The sequence below is a fragment of the Fukomys damarensis genome, unplaced genomic scaffold, assembly GCF_012274545.1.
Source record: "Fukomys damarensis isolate Sample0158 unplaced genomic scaffold, DMR_v1.0_HiC HiC_scaffold_16, whole genome shotgun sequence".
Classification (NCBI taxonomy): Eukaryota; Metazoa; Chordata; class Mammalia; order Rodentia; family Bathyergidae; genus Fukomys; species Fukomys damarensis.
Window position 1 is genome coordinate 113,082,060 of NW_022900928.1, and position 13,750 is coordinate 113,095,809.

Below are 13,750 nucleotides of genomic sequence, written 5' to 3' on the forward strand. Positions count from 1 at the left end.
TTTTATACCGGGGATCAGACTCACAACCTTGTGCTTGAGAGCAGGTGGCGGAACCACTGAGCTAAATCCCCGGCCCCCAGACCACAACTTTTAAAAGTCATAATTATATACTTTCCACTTCTGCCATGGAAATACTAATAAATGACAGAGGTACTTTTTTTTTTTACAAATTAACTTTTTTGAAAAAGGAGGAAACAGCAAATATTACCGGGGATCAGACTCACAACCTTGTGCTTGAGAGCAGGTGGCGGAACCACTGAGCTAAATCCCCGGCCCCCAGACCACAACTTTTAAAAGTCATAATTATATACTTTCCACTTCTGCCATGGAAATACTAATAAATGACAGAGGTACTTTTTTTTTTTACAAATTAACTTTTTTGAAAAAGGAGGAAACAGCAAATATAAGTTATACTTTCCATTTCAAAATTTTGACTTTACTTTGAGAATCCTCTATATATGGTTTCCCAAGCAAATAATAAGTTGCTATGCAGTAAATTTTTAAAATACATAGTAATACATGTTTGCAGTATATGATTACAATACTTGTGGAGAACTAGTACATGCAAAAACTTTTAAAATGAATTAATAAAGGTACTGAACAAATATATATTTTTCTTTAGAGAATACTGTAGTAGCACACTGACTTAGATTTTCCTCTTCAACCATTATAACATTTGAATTGATTTAAATATTTCTAATTTAGAATAGTTAATTCATTATTTAAAATAATAAGCTAAAAAAGAAATAGTAAGAGCAAACACTTTTTAAAAAGAATTTTAAATTTCAACTAATTGAATTTAATTAGTCTAATGACAGGGTAATTTAGCTTTTCCATTTACAAAATACTCCAGATAGCTTTAAATTTTTTAATTAAACTACTTTGAATTTATATAATCATCTAGGAAAAATGAAAGGGAATCTAGGTACATCTGGTAATTCTGCAGTGTTACTGAGCATGGAAGTCCTAGTATGGAGGACTTTAGTAAATTTCCAATGCCATGAAATGGAATAACAGAGACTTTTTTTTTTTTTTGGTAGTATTGGAGATTGAACCCAGGGCCTTCACACTGAATCAAATCCCTAGCCCTTTTAAAAATGTTTTATTTTGAGACATGTTCTCACAAAACTTCTCAAAGTGTGCTTGAACCTGCAATTCTCTTGCCTCAGCCTCCCAGAGTACTTGGATTACAGGTGTGTGCCACCAGGCCCAGCTAAAAGTAACTTTTTTTTGATAAGAGAAAAGGTATTGACAACAATATACTTTGATTTCAACCAAATGGGTTTAAGAAATGCCGATGTGAACTAATAAGAAGTCTTGCTGATGCTTTTTACTTTGGGATATCACTTTTATGGGTTTCCTCATTTTAGGCTAAAATCTGCTTAACTAGTCTTAATATCTTGATTATATGAAATGAAATCATTTCACTAATACAGTTTCATTGTATTTAACACTGAAGTTAATTGAAATGGTGAAACCCTCAATAACACTATTATAGAATAATGAAAGCAGAAGATAAATGAATTTTTAAGTATATTTAGTCATATTTCAGGAGTACTCCAAACACAGGAGACATATATACTCTCTTTTACAGTAGTAAGTGCATTAAATTACTTTTTGGAAAAACCATTTTAAAACATTTAGAATCCTTTTATTGAATGTTGTGGCAAGTTTCCTGGCCTAGACATTAAAAAGATATAGGTAAATTTACCTGACAATGAGGTAAAAAGTTTAACTTCCTTTTGTCTATGCAAAAGGTACACATATAAAAAATATTATCTATAGAACTTCAAATAACACTTCTCACTTATTTTTTCTCAGAATTTATTTTTAAACAAATGAATCAATCAGCTTTTTGAGTCATGTTAGACTTTGAAAAAAATAATTTTCTTCATATGTAAATCAAAGAAAGTTTGAAAACTCCAATTCAATATCCACATTAAAAATATTAGAGAGTACTCCAATTCGAAAATTTAAGTCGGTTCTTTATTTCCCAACTGTGGATCCAAGAAACAATCAAGAGGTGGTCATGGTATCCTTCATGTCCATCTTCAATTCTTTTTGTTTTTAATCTTCTTGTCCATTTTTAGTTATTCATGAGATGAATTTACAGATGATTTTATTATGCAATAATTACATTTCATTAATTTATATACTTTCATGGCTACATTTTAAAAATCTGAATTTAAATACTCAACTGAAGTACAAATACACATGCACTGATTTGCTTTGGTAAACCAAAGAGAGTTTCTATGTTCTATGTTACCTACAAGAACACAAATCATAAGCACCTGACAAGAGGGTCTTTGAACAAGAAAATGGCTCTTAACACTGCAATGCACAAAATATTTATGAAGATGGGAGTAATCTATCCCAAGAGGGGCACAATTAAGAGTGCTCCTGTAGGTTCCTGTTCATGCATGAATTAATATCATTACTTGTTTATTTCTCCCTAAATTCTCAATGAAGAGTACCTAGAGTATTGGATGACAATATTACCTGATTACTTACTAAAGTAGCATCGCCAAAGAAGTAACACCAAACCATTAATAAGAAACTGAAATTGGCAGTTTAGTAGAATGTGAAAGAGAAAGCAGCACCAGTGAACTAGATCTGATACTCCACGTCACTGTAATAATCGGGTGGTTTTTCCTCTTAGTTACAACATTCAAAAATATGTTTCTCAAAGGCTGTATAAAGATTGAAAATAATTCCTTTTATAATAGCTACAAATAAGAGTGGAAACTTGTAACATGAGGACTAGTTGATACTACAGACAAAATACTTGGTTAATGACTAGATTATGACTATATCTTTCTCAATCCAGTTTAAACACAGTCTATTCTCAAATAGCAATAAAAAGGAGTTGAAATGTCAGGACCCATTCCATTTAAATAAACTGGGTCATCAGAAACACAAATTAAAGAGCTTATTTAAGATATCACATCTAAAATTTCAAAGTCAGCAAAGCATGATGGGTATCCCAAGGTCCAATGGCTATTAACATTAACAAAAATACCCCAGATCATAGGAAAGTATAATGATTTCCCAGTTCTCCAAAGAGCATTTAATGAAGAAAGTACTGGAGTGTATTTTAAGTGGTTATTTAGACCATTACCCTTGCCTTTACCATTTGTGTCTCATATTCCTAGGACTCACTTATGGAAATCTGTGCAACTATAAGCCTTTTCCATGCCAGTTATATAACTTTCAGTTTTAAAATAAGTTGACTCTACTACAGCAGTAAATACCAAATGGACAGTGTATAATTATTTAATTTATAAACAATCCTTATGAATATTACTACAGATAATCAGACACTGATTATTCCAGGAAAGTGTACTGCAGTTCTTTCAATTTAACTAAGAACTTAACATTTACTAAAACATCTTCTGAAAATAGTTTTTAGTATAAACTTCAGCCTTAAAACTGACACTATATGTAATTCAACTGAAGTCCTTAAACTGAGCTGTAGTTTGTCTTCTATTGAATTATCTTCCTCAATATTGTCACTCTGATATATGTACATATTGTAACTTTGTGGAACTTATTTTATGAATCACAAAATTGTTTCATGAGCCCAGATAAAAGGCGTATTAGTTATTTTGTAATATTTATCCTATTTTCTTATCAAATAGATATCAGACTTGATCTTTCAACTTTTCCTAAGTCATTTTAGAAAACTAAAGAAAAAAATTTGTATTAGTAATACAAACATTCTAAAAGCATGGGAGTGTTTAAAAAGGAAATTCCAAATAAAACAGAAGCAAAAACGTAACTGGCTGTAGGCTGGAAAAATGTATATAACTAAAGCTAATAAATACAATAACAATGATTTTAATGTGTAATTTCTCATGATAATTTAAAAAGCATCAGCCTTAGTTTATAGTCATACTTCATAATAAACTTTGGGTATATTAATGTATTCAGCATGATATGTTCAAACAAAACCAGTCTGAAAATCAGGATATCTTAATTCTAGCCTTAGCAATGTCCCTACTTACAAATCACCTGACTATTTCTTCATGTGTGATTTGAGAAGTTTGAACTAAAAACATTTTGATATAATTTATACATCTGGTTTTTCTTCCTTCTGGACACAGGGTCTCATTCTGTACTTCATGCTGGCCTTGAACTCTATGTAGCCATGGCAGGCCTCGCACTCATGGTGATCCTCTTGCCTCAGCCTCTCAAATGCTGAGATTACAGGTGTGTACCACCATGCCCAACTTACATCTCATGTTTTAAAGTTTCAATTATTAAATTATTTAGATTTAAAACTGTAAATAAATTTCTTCATTGTGACTCATCACTCTTCCAAAGAATATCACATATTAAAATTCTAAGACTATTAGTTATTAATATTTTACTGTGGAATATTGATAGGCATTATAGTAAAAGCTACATTACCTTCAAACAAAGCTTTATATAAACATGAAACTTTTAAAACTCAACTACTTTCCTTTCTTACCACAATCTTAGCTGCTTTTTATTTTTAAATTTTGGCAAAAGATTTGAAAAGATTTAATAAGACCATCTCACTTGGTATGAACAATTCTATGATTACACATTTTTACCTGCATATCTATCACTTTTTGTCAGATTTGACCCCACATATATCCTTGAGGAATTATAACCAAAAATCACAGGAAACTGGTAATATTCTTCAACTAGGAAAAGTACCTGTCTAGTGCAGAGGCCTGTGGTAGGCAAAGACTGACTGTAAATCAAATTTCAAGACGTTAACTAGATAAAGTGAAAATGATTCACCCCTATATAAATGTGTGAGTGCCATTTTGTAGTATAAAATCTTAGCTAGCAAACTCTATTACCTGCCCATGGGTACGGTAATATATGTATAGAAATACAAAAAGATTAAGTTACCCAATGAAATTCTCCTATACCTTTTGAACCCTTATCATATTATTGCTATATTAAGAACTGTGGAAACTGAATCCCAAACTTCTTTTCTGATATGCTATTCAGATCTGAAGGCTGGAAGTCAAGACCCAGGCTACTCTCTGCTTTCCAGCAATCCAATACTAGCAGAATTCTGAAAAGGTAGTTTCACCATTGTCACCCCTGAATAAAAAGGAAAGAGAATAGATGTCAGGTAATATCAACATCAGATGTCACAGGCAGTCATCAGTTATGCTTGCAGCTGCTTACCAGTGTGACTCCTTTTATGTACCATAAGCACATTGGGCCCAATGCAAACCATGCCACAGACGTCACATTTCAGTTTACCATTCGGAAGCCGGATTCCTCCCTCGCCTTGAAGCTCCTGGACTTTCCTGTTGTCAGCCACCTCGCTGCTCTCAATTAGGGGTTCTTCTAGGCTGCTACCCTCATCATGGCCCCTGATCTCATCTTCACGGCTCAGGGGTTTCCTGTCACATTCTTCATCACTCTGCATTTCTAGCTTTACTGAATTTGCTGTAATTTAAAAAGAAGAAATTTTAAATACATGATATGTGGTCTCACCTATCTCTTGTCTAGCCAGTGTCCTTCTATTAAAGGATATAAATGACATTCAGAAGAATACTGTCCATCACCCAAGACTGTGGATACCTACTCTGCTCTATAATACTTTAATGATGCTTTGGCCTGAAACTAAAAGATGGCTCAGGCATGTGCTCCACAAACAGACTAACCCTTTATTTCTGTCTCATTTCTTTAACTCAGTTGTTTACTTCTTAAGCAAGTCATTAAATAATTCTAATATTCATGTTAGTTCGTTATTAAGGCTACCAAGAGTGAGATCTATTTACGAAGACACAAGATTAAATATTACTTAACCTACTGAGCCATGCCTTCTCTCAAGATCAGTATGTTTATTTCATATTCTCTGCTTCGCATCAGAGTACTTGTGTAAACCTGCTTCTGAACTGAGCAAGAGAAACAACTTAAGATCTTAATCCAGCAAATGTCTTTCACATATGAAAGCATAATGTTAAGATAAATATTCTAAAATCAGACTAAACATAAATAGTTAAGAGCTGTACAAATACAAGGCAAAGTGCAAAGGCCTTACATGCTCTTAAGTTACTCAGCCTTTCTTTTTTTCTGTATGAAAAAAATTCTCCATTGACTATATTAGCCTGCAAATCAAACTATTCTGACTCTAATCTATGCACAACGAAAGGGAGTTAATGACAGGAATGGCATAGCATGCATGTACACACTTGCGAATGTGAAGAAATTTAATGCCTTTGCTTTGCTGTTTTTGGATTATCCCACAGAAAAGCTGGAATTCTGTTAGCACAGCCCTCATTCTGGATTGCTGACAGAGTCTTTTCATAATGAAGAAGCAAGTTTTAAATTAATATTAGTTTTTATCTAGTGATCTTGAAAATTTCTTGTCATATCAGTCAATGAGCAAAAAATAAATTATTTGGTTCTACCTGAATAAGGAAATGTTTTCATAAAAAGGAAGGAAGTTATTTTTACTGCATTTGTTTTCTTGGAGAAACTACACATTTTGTGATTTGTAGTTGGTTTTTATCAAGATAGGGAGTGTAAGAAAAATTGTTCTTTCCTGTTCTCCTTAGAGAGCCTCTATTGAGGCAATGTGGTACAAGAGTACCAGCTGTACAGCACTGCAGTAATTATTTAAATCTGAATGTTAGGTCTTTCATTTGCTCTGAACTATCTGGTAAGTAAATCCTTAAGCCTTTTAAGGAACTTACATTGTCCACGTCCTCTATGAAATGGGGATGACAATGGCATTCACTTCCTAGCACTGATGTGAGAGCTAAATGACTACACAGAGTAAACGTGCTAGTTTTTTCTGTACTCATGGTGACATATTTATTTCTTAAGATTTTCTTGTAGTTTACATACTATAATTCATCTTCTCAATCTATAAAGGGATATAAATCCTTAGTAGACCTATCTCTAATAGAATACTTACTATGTGGAGTTTATTTAGAAATCATTATGACAACTGGTTTTGAGACAAGTAGGGACAATATTTCATCCAACTTTATATGCCTGACATATTCAATGACTTGGTGATATATGGGAAATGTTCAAGCACTATGAATTGACTTGTTTTGCTAAATGTGTTATGAATTGTACTTTTAAAAATTGCTTTATATGTTTAAACAAATTAAAATTAAGATCTTTTCTATTAAGAGCTCAAACTTCCTCAACTCTGGTCTCAAAGAAAATATGATCATAATTTTCATCCTCAGAAGTTTGTCTGAATCTATTTTAAATATAATTTATTCATCTAGAATATCACTAAATATTTTATTTTCTTGTTTGTTATTATAGATATTACTTAATAATACCATATAGAACTGTCAGTGTGAAAACTGGCATTTTACTATATTTTTTAATATGCATTTAGAGAATGAGTGAAGTTGGCGAACTTTTGTATGTATAAATGTATTTTTTATGAGACTGTTTATCAATTTGTCTATTTTTCTATTAGGTCATCAATCTTTACTCAATGAATTTTTTTTCTTCCCTCATTGAGTTTATTGGTACATTTTAGGCATACAGTACCGTTACATTCATTATATGGGGTCTTGTACCTTTACATGACAGGTCTTGGTTCTCATTTTTTTCCCGTTGTCCCTGCCCTCCCTTCACCCCTTTCTTTTACTCAAATGAATTTAAAGATGCTTTATGTACAGTTCAACATCCATCACTTAAACTGAAAATCCAAAATCTGAAATACTACAAAATCCAAAATCTTTTGTTCTCTGACTTGATGATCCAAGTAGAAAATTTCACAAATGATGTCACATGAGAGGATGTACATCATCAAGTCAGCAAAATGTATGTAAACTAAAAGTATTTTATATATAGTTAACTTCTGGATATGTGTAAAAGTTGTATATGAAGTAAAAGTGAATTTTACATTCAGACTTGAGTTCTAGCCCCAAAATATGTCCTGATGTATGTGCAAGTGTGCTCAGGTCTGAAAGGACTTTAAAAAATCAAGGAAACAACTGGTTCAAAGTATTTCAGATAAGGGATATACAACCTATCCTAAGAAAATTGCCCAGTGTTCATGATGTTTCACATATAGTTTGGTTTATCTTAAAAAAACAAACAAACAAAAAAACGAAGAGTTAGCATTTTAGGGGCTGGGGATTTAGCTCAGTGGATCCACCACCTGGCTCATAAGCGCAAAGACCCAAGCTGATCCTTGGTACAAAAAAAAAAAAAAAAAAGAAAAAGAAAAGAAAAGAAAAAGAAAAAAGAAAAACAAGGGGTTTATCTTTTTACTCAAGGATATTTTATGGCATATTTGCAACTTCCATATGTTGAATTATGGCTTGCTTCAATGTTTTTCTCAACTCCTAGAACGTTTTTTCTTTGTATTTTTTCTGGTAAGGAAATTTTTTCTAATAATGCAAAATGCTATAGGTCATTCTATGCAGTCCCATATTTCATTCATAATTGTTATTTAAAAGAAAAATTAAGAAATGTTGAAAATATTACTTTATTCAGCATGGCTTTATCCCACACTACAGCCAAACTATCTCAAATATTTATTTCAAATGAAAATACTAAAAATTAGATGATGCAGAGCAATGTCATAATTCTTGTTATGAATTAGCCAATGTCTGATGAGCTATATTTAAAGAAATACAACTTAAAATTTTTATATTTTTTGTTTTTCTGAAACAGAGTCTCATTATATTGTACAGGCTGGCCTCACTACAGCCTGCTGCATACTAGAATTACAGGCATGCATCACTATGCTTTCCTCAGATGTAAGTATATACTTAAAAGTATAGTTTTTAGGGGCCGGGGATTTAGCTCAGCGGTTCGGTGGCCTGCCTTGCAAGCGCAAAGACCCGAATTCAATCCCCGATACCAAACAAAAAAAAAAAGTAGTTTTTAGTTTAAAACTATAGGCCTTTCAACTGTCAAAATAGTACAGAATTATTTGAAATCAGAAAATTAAACTACATTTTTCCTAGTGAGAATGCTATAATAGGGGCATCTAACACATAACATCAGAAAAAAAATAAAGCTGTCATTAAAAAATTATAACATTTACAAATGTAGTTAGGGTCTTCTATCCCCAGAGGTATATGCTGGATGCAAAGAGAGAAAAAAAAAAAATGAACATTTTTGCTAGAACTAAAGCACAAAAGAAATAAGAGAGCTATAATAAAGTTCTCTAGCAATTCAACAAGGAATGCTGATCATGTATGAATATATCCTATTGCTTTCCTGATAAAGTAAATCTATAAAATACAACACATTTTAGTATACACGTCATCTATTACATTTTGCCAAATGTGGTAGCACATGTACAAACACAATTCCATGGCAATTAATTTTTAACACATCTCACTAAAATTGTGTTGAAATTCTAGGATGAAAACAATAAATTAAATAAATTAATTGAATAAATGTCTTTGAATCTTAATTATTAAATAGTAAAGCTTTTTCCTACTCAAATGAGCCTCCACAATTTAGCTTCACTATGTAAGATTTTAATACAGACTACTTAATATTTTAATACTTTAATGATTAAATTTAAGTGTTTTGTACATATTAAGTATACCCTAAATCATAATTTATATTTTAAAGGGTTATATTATGAATATTTGTAGCTTTATGAAGCTGTTGTAATTATTAAACAATACATACTACGTTAGTGTTAAAATCTTTAAAGTTAATTTTTAATCTCATAGGAATATTTTTACAATTTGTTATCAGAGGACACTCATAAATGGGCTGTCATTCTCCAGTCTGAAGTGAAATCTTCTTGTGACAAATCTTACATCAAGAATAAATTTCTAAGATTGCTTCTCTACTAGAAGCTTAAAGATGTAAAATTCAAGTATATTTGTGGGATTTGTACATAAAAAAATACATATTGACAAGCAATAATGATTTAACCAAAATAGTATTTTGTTAGAACAATTCATCAGTAATGAAAAAGGGCTATAAACCAAGATTTTAGTCAATTTGTTCTTTATTATTCTATATTGTATCTACCAGTAGTTATAATATCTGAATATTTTTGGTGAATAAAATAGAAGACTTTAAAATAGCTATTTTTTCATTTAAAGAAAATGACGTACATTTTAATATGAAGAAGTCAGAGTTTAATGCATTAATAGTCAAGAAAATGTTATTTTGTGCATAGGATGTCAATTATTGAGGGTACAGATGTTTTTTCATTGCAATGGCATTTCTATTAGAATTCATAACTCCTTACAGCCAATATTTAGTAGATTATGAGTTTTGTGAACATATAGGATAACGGTTAACAGAAAAGACTCACAATCAAGTTAATACAGAAAGAACTTTAAATATATTTCAGGACAAACAGTTCCACATGTATTTTGGCAAAAAAATAGCATCATGAAGCAAACATGCTTATGAATGCAAGATCCCTTCCCCTATTCCTTTTGCTTTCAAAATGCTATTCATGGAATTAGAATTTAAACTTACAAATTTCATAAATATAAATAAATTCATAAATTCATAAATGATAACACCAATAACAAGAAAAGATATCTATAAAAAATGTTCAAGACTGTGACACATAATCACCGCATATGAATCTCACATTCATATAACTGATGTTTCTCAACCACAAAAAAAACGAAGGAATTCTCCTTGAAAACAAAGTTACCAGGGCTTAGGATATGGTACAGCTCAACAGAAGAGTGCTTGCTTACCTAAAGCACAGAATGTCCTGGGTTCCATCCCCAGAATAAAACAAAAAAGGCATGGAACCAACAAATGTTTATTAAATACTTGCTGTTTGGCTAATGCTTTACCCGAAAGTTTTACTGAAGGTTTAAGACTAAAACCAAAAGAATATTATTTACTTTTAAAATAAGAAACCTTATTAACAGAATAGAATGCACACAGAAATAGGCCATGAACGTGTTCATAAGTACCAATACAAAGAATAGTTTGGTTACAAGAAATTTATTGAACTTAAATATTAGGAGGTTTTCTTTAGAAATTAGGCATTCTACTTTATTATTTTTAATCAATTCCACCTATTTACCCATCTAGGTAAGATAGCCTTTGATTTTGTAATGGCTGGTAGGAGATTGTTCAAATAATATAAAATATTTAAATTTTTGATAAAAAGATTTTTGTATGTGGTGAAATTTATTGTTAATTCTGAATTACCAAACAAAATAATATTATTCTCAACACCCAAATTTGGCTTTCAAAAATAATCTGTTAATTTTTAATTGTCATGTTCTGAAAATACCATAGTAACTACAACTGAATATATAATTATTAAAATATTTTAGTAAACTTTCTAAAATTTAAAACTTAATTATTAGGACCAGATTCCACTAACCCACAAATAGATTATTCAAGTTGTCTAGCTAGAAAAATAATGCTTAATGATTATGATTTGTTTAAAATAATAGTGATCATGTAGGGTATAATATTTAGATTATTTTCCGTCAAATTAGTTGTTTATTTACTTTCCCAATTATATTTTTAATGCTTAATTTTAATGGAGTAAATACTAAAGGACTTAATGAAATATCTGCTTCATAGTACTGAATAAAAGAAGGTGGAAATGCCATTTTTACCAAAAATTTGGGGGAAAGTCTATCAGGTGTGATGTGTAAGTTGGCTTTTATATGCTCGGTTTCTGTTGTGTGAGAATTCAAGTGGTTACTTAAGGGACTTTATAATTTACAAGCATCAATTTTTCCCAGTCTATGCCAGATACTTGAAATGGTGTTATACACACTAATTGAATCAATACTTGTATCTAATAATCTGTTGAAGTTGCTTCTGCACTAATATAACTCTCTCTCTTTCATTTAGACTTCAGAAACAGAAACGCCAAACATGATTAAATTTCTTACTAGCCCAGCAGCTGTTTAAATATTGTGTTAGAAAAACAAACTGTCTTTAAAACTCTGATGTGGAATATAGTTATTTACCAAGAATCTACTATCAATTGTGTAAAAACAAAAGCATCACAACCAAAATTATGTGAAGGTATATAAAATCTCTTTTTAAACATTTCTCAAAAAATCTCACACAATATTAAACCTCTGCTCCTTTTAATTGTGGATAAATGGGAAGTCTTGCAAAACAGCACCCTCAAAAGAACCTCGAAACATTTGTTTTATTTAGTGGTAGACAAGTCCAAACACTTGTATTACTGACCTACTGCTAAACCACCTGCGGGTAACATTCTAAACTTGTACATCACATCACCTCATGTTCTCTTCCCATTTTTTCTCTTCTCCCTCCAAGGTAGCCCAATTATGTATTTCTTACACACACGGGAGTAACTTAGCTCAAGACAGTACTGACTATTAAATACTGCTATTAGTCCAAGAATAGCAGTAAAAGTTAAGACTGCACCTTGAAGGCAGGAAGCCAAGGTCTCTACCTCTCCTTTCCACTTGACTGGTTGTGAGACCCTGGGAACTGTTTATCTTGACTCAGGCACCTGCATCTTCTAAACCATGGGGCCCAGTATCACTGATGTCCTAAAACAGCAGATGAGATAGGATGACCTCTTACAGACTAAGGACTTAGGATCTTTTCAATAATAATAGTAAGGACAATAATGAAGGGAAAATAAATTCATAAAATACATACTCTGTTTTACTTTGTACTTGAATGACTGAATTGTAGATAAAGCAGCCACAGGTTAAACACAGGGACTGTTGAGTGATTTTCCAAAGGATACAAAGTTAGAAAATGTCAGCTTGATATCAACCTCAAATCTTCTGCCTCCTAGCTTACACAACTTTCCATGACACTGGCTCTCCAATTAAGCAAAAGACATTTGTGTTATATTTAGAAAAAAAATCAGTAATGGATAAATGGCTTTCAGTTACCATAAAACTAGGTCTATCAGTTGAAGCCCATATGAAGAACTCAAGCTCAGAATGTTCAGATACAATAGGTATACTTTGTGTCTGTGAACTGAGCTACTGAATTAATACTATCTATCAAAATTGGATGCATGTCTCTTTCAAAAACATCCACCTCTAATTTTTAAACTTGTTTTCCTCTTAAGGCAAAGAGTAGGTCCAAGTAGAACACATAGTTGCTTCAGAATCTATCAATATTCAATATTCTTTCTTCCCTTCTCCAATTTTTTCATTAATTTATATACCCCCTGTGATATATCAGGGTCAGTAAAAACAATTTGAGGATAAATCCACATTACCAACTTTAATCTTGAAACCAACAGTTTATGGAGAGTACATTTCAAATTTGATACTCCTGCGTCAATTATTGGTATAGAAACAAACTGCACTCGTGACAGCTCACACATTTCATTTTACATTTAAACACACCTTCACAAACAAAACAATATAAAATTATCTCCCTCCTTAAAATGTAAAAGATAAGGGAATAAAACACCTAACTCTGTAATGATCTCTAAAAATGCACAGCTCTATTGAGCATACCCATCCTCAAAACATACTTTGACGACCATGCACAGCAGCATCACTCTGCAGCCCGAGGATGAAGCTTCTACTTTCTATCAGATGAGTCCATGAGAACCATATAATGTGGAGAAAATAACCGGAAATGCCATAGGCAAACAATAGTCTATACTTTTATCCAGCCTTTAAATGAATGATTTCATTTGGCAAATCCTAAAGATTCAGTATCAGCTATATCTTGCATATCCAACTCCTTTTTTGTCTTTTCTTGGGCAACACAACCACATTAAATGAATTTTCACCTGGAGCAATTTCAGTAGCTCTAATTTGTCTTTTTCTCTCTCTCTCTTTTTTTTTTTTTTTTTTTTTTTTTT

General features: G+C 31.7%; 1 protein-coding gene across 6 annotated transcripts in view; it reads right to left on the reverse strand.

Annotated features, from left to right (window-relative positions):
* Nucleotides 1-13,750, reverse strand: part of Ikzf2 (IKAROS family zinc finger 2) — a 145,424-nt gene that overhangs the window by 50,665 nt on the left and 81,009 nt on the right. For all 6 annotated transcript variants that reach the window (XM_010616041.2, XM_033764604.1, XM_019206336.2 and 3 more), the window contains exon 4: nt 5,170-5,436. In XM_010616041.2, coding sequence (XP_010614343.1) covers nt 5,170-5,436 — 267 coding nt within the window. The remainder of the gene's footprint in view (nt 1-5,169; nt 5,437-13,750) is intronic.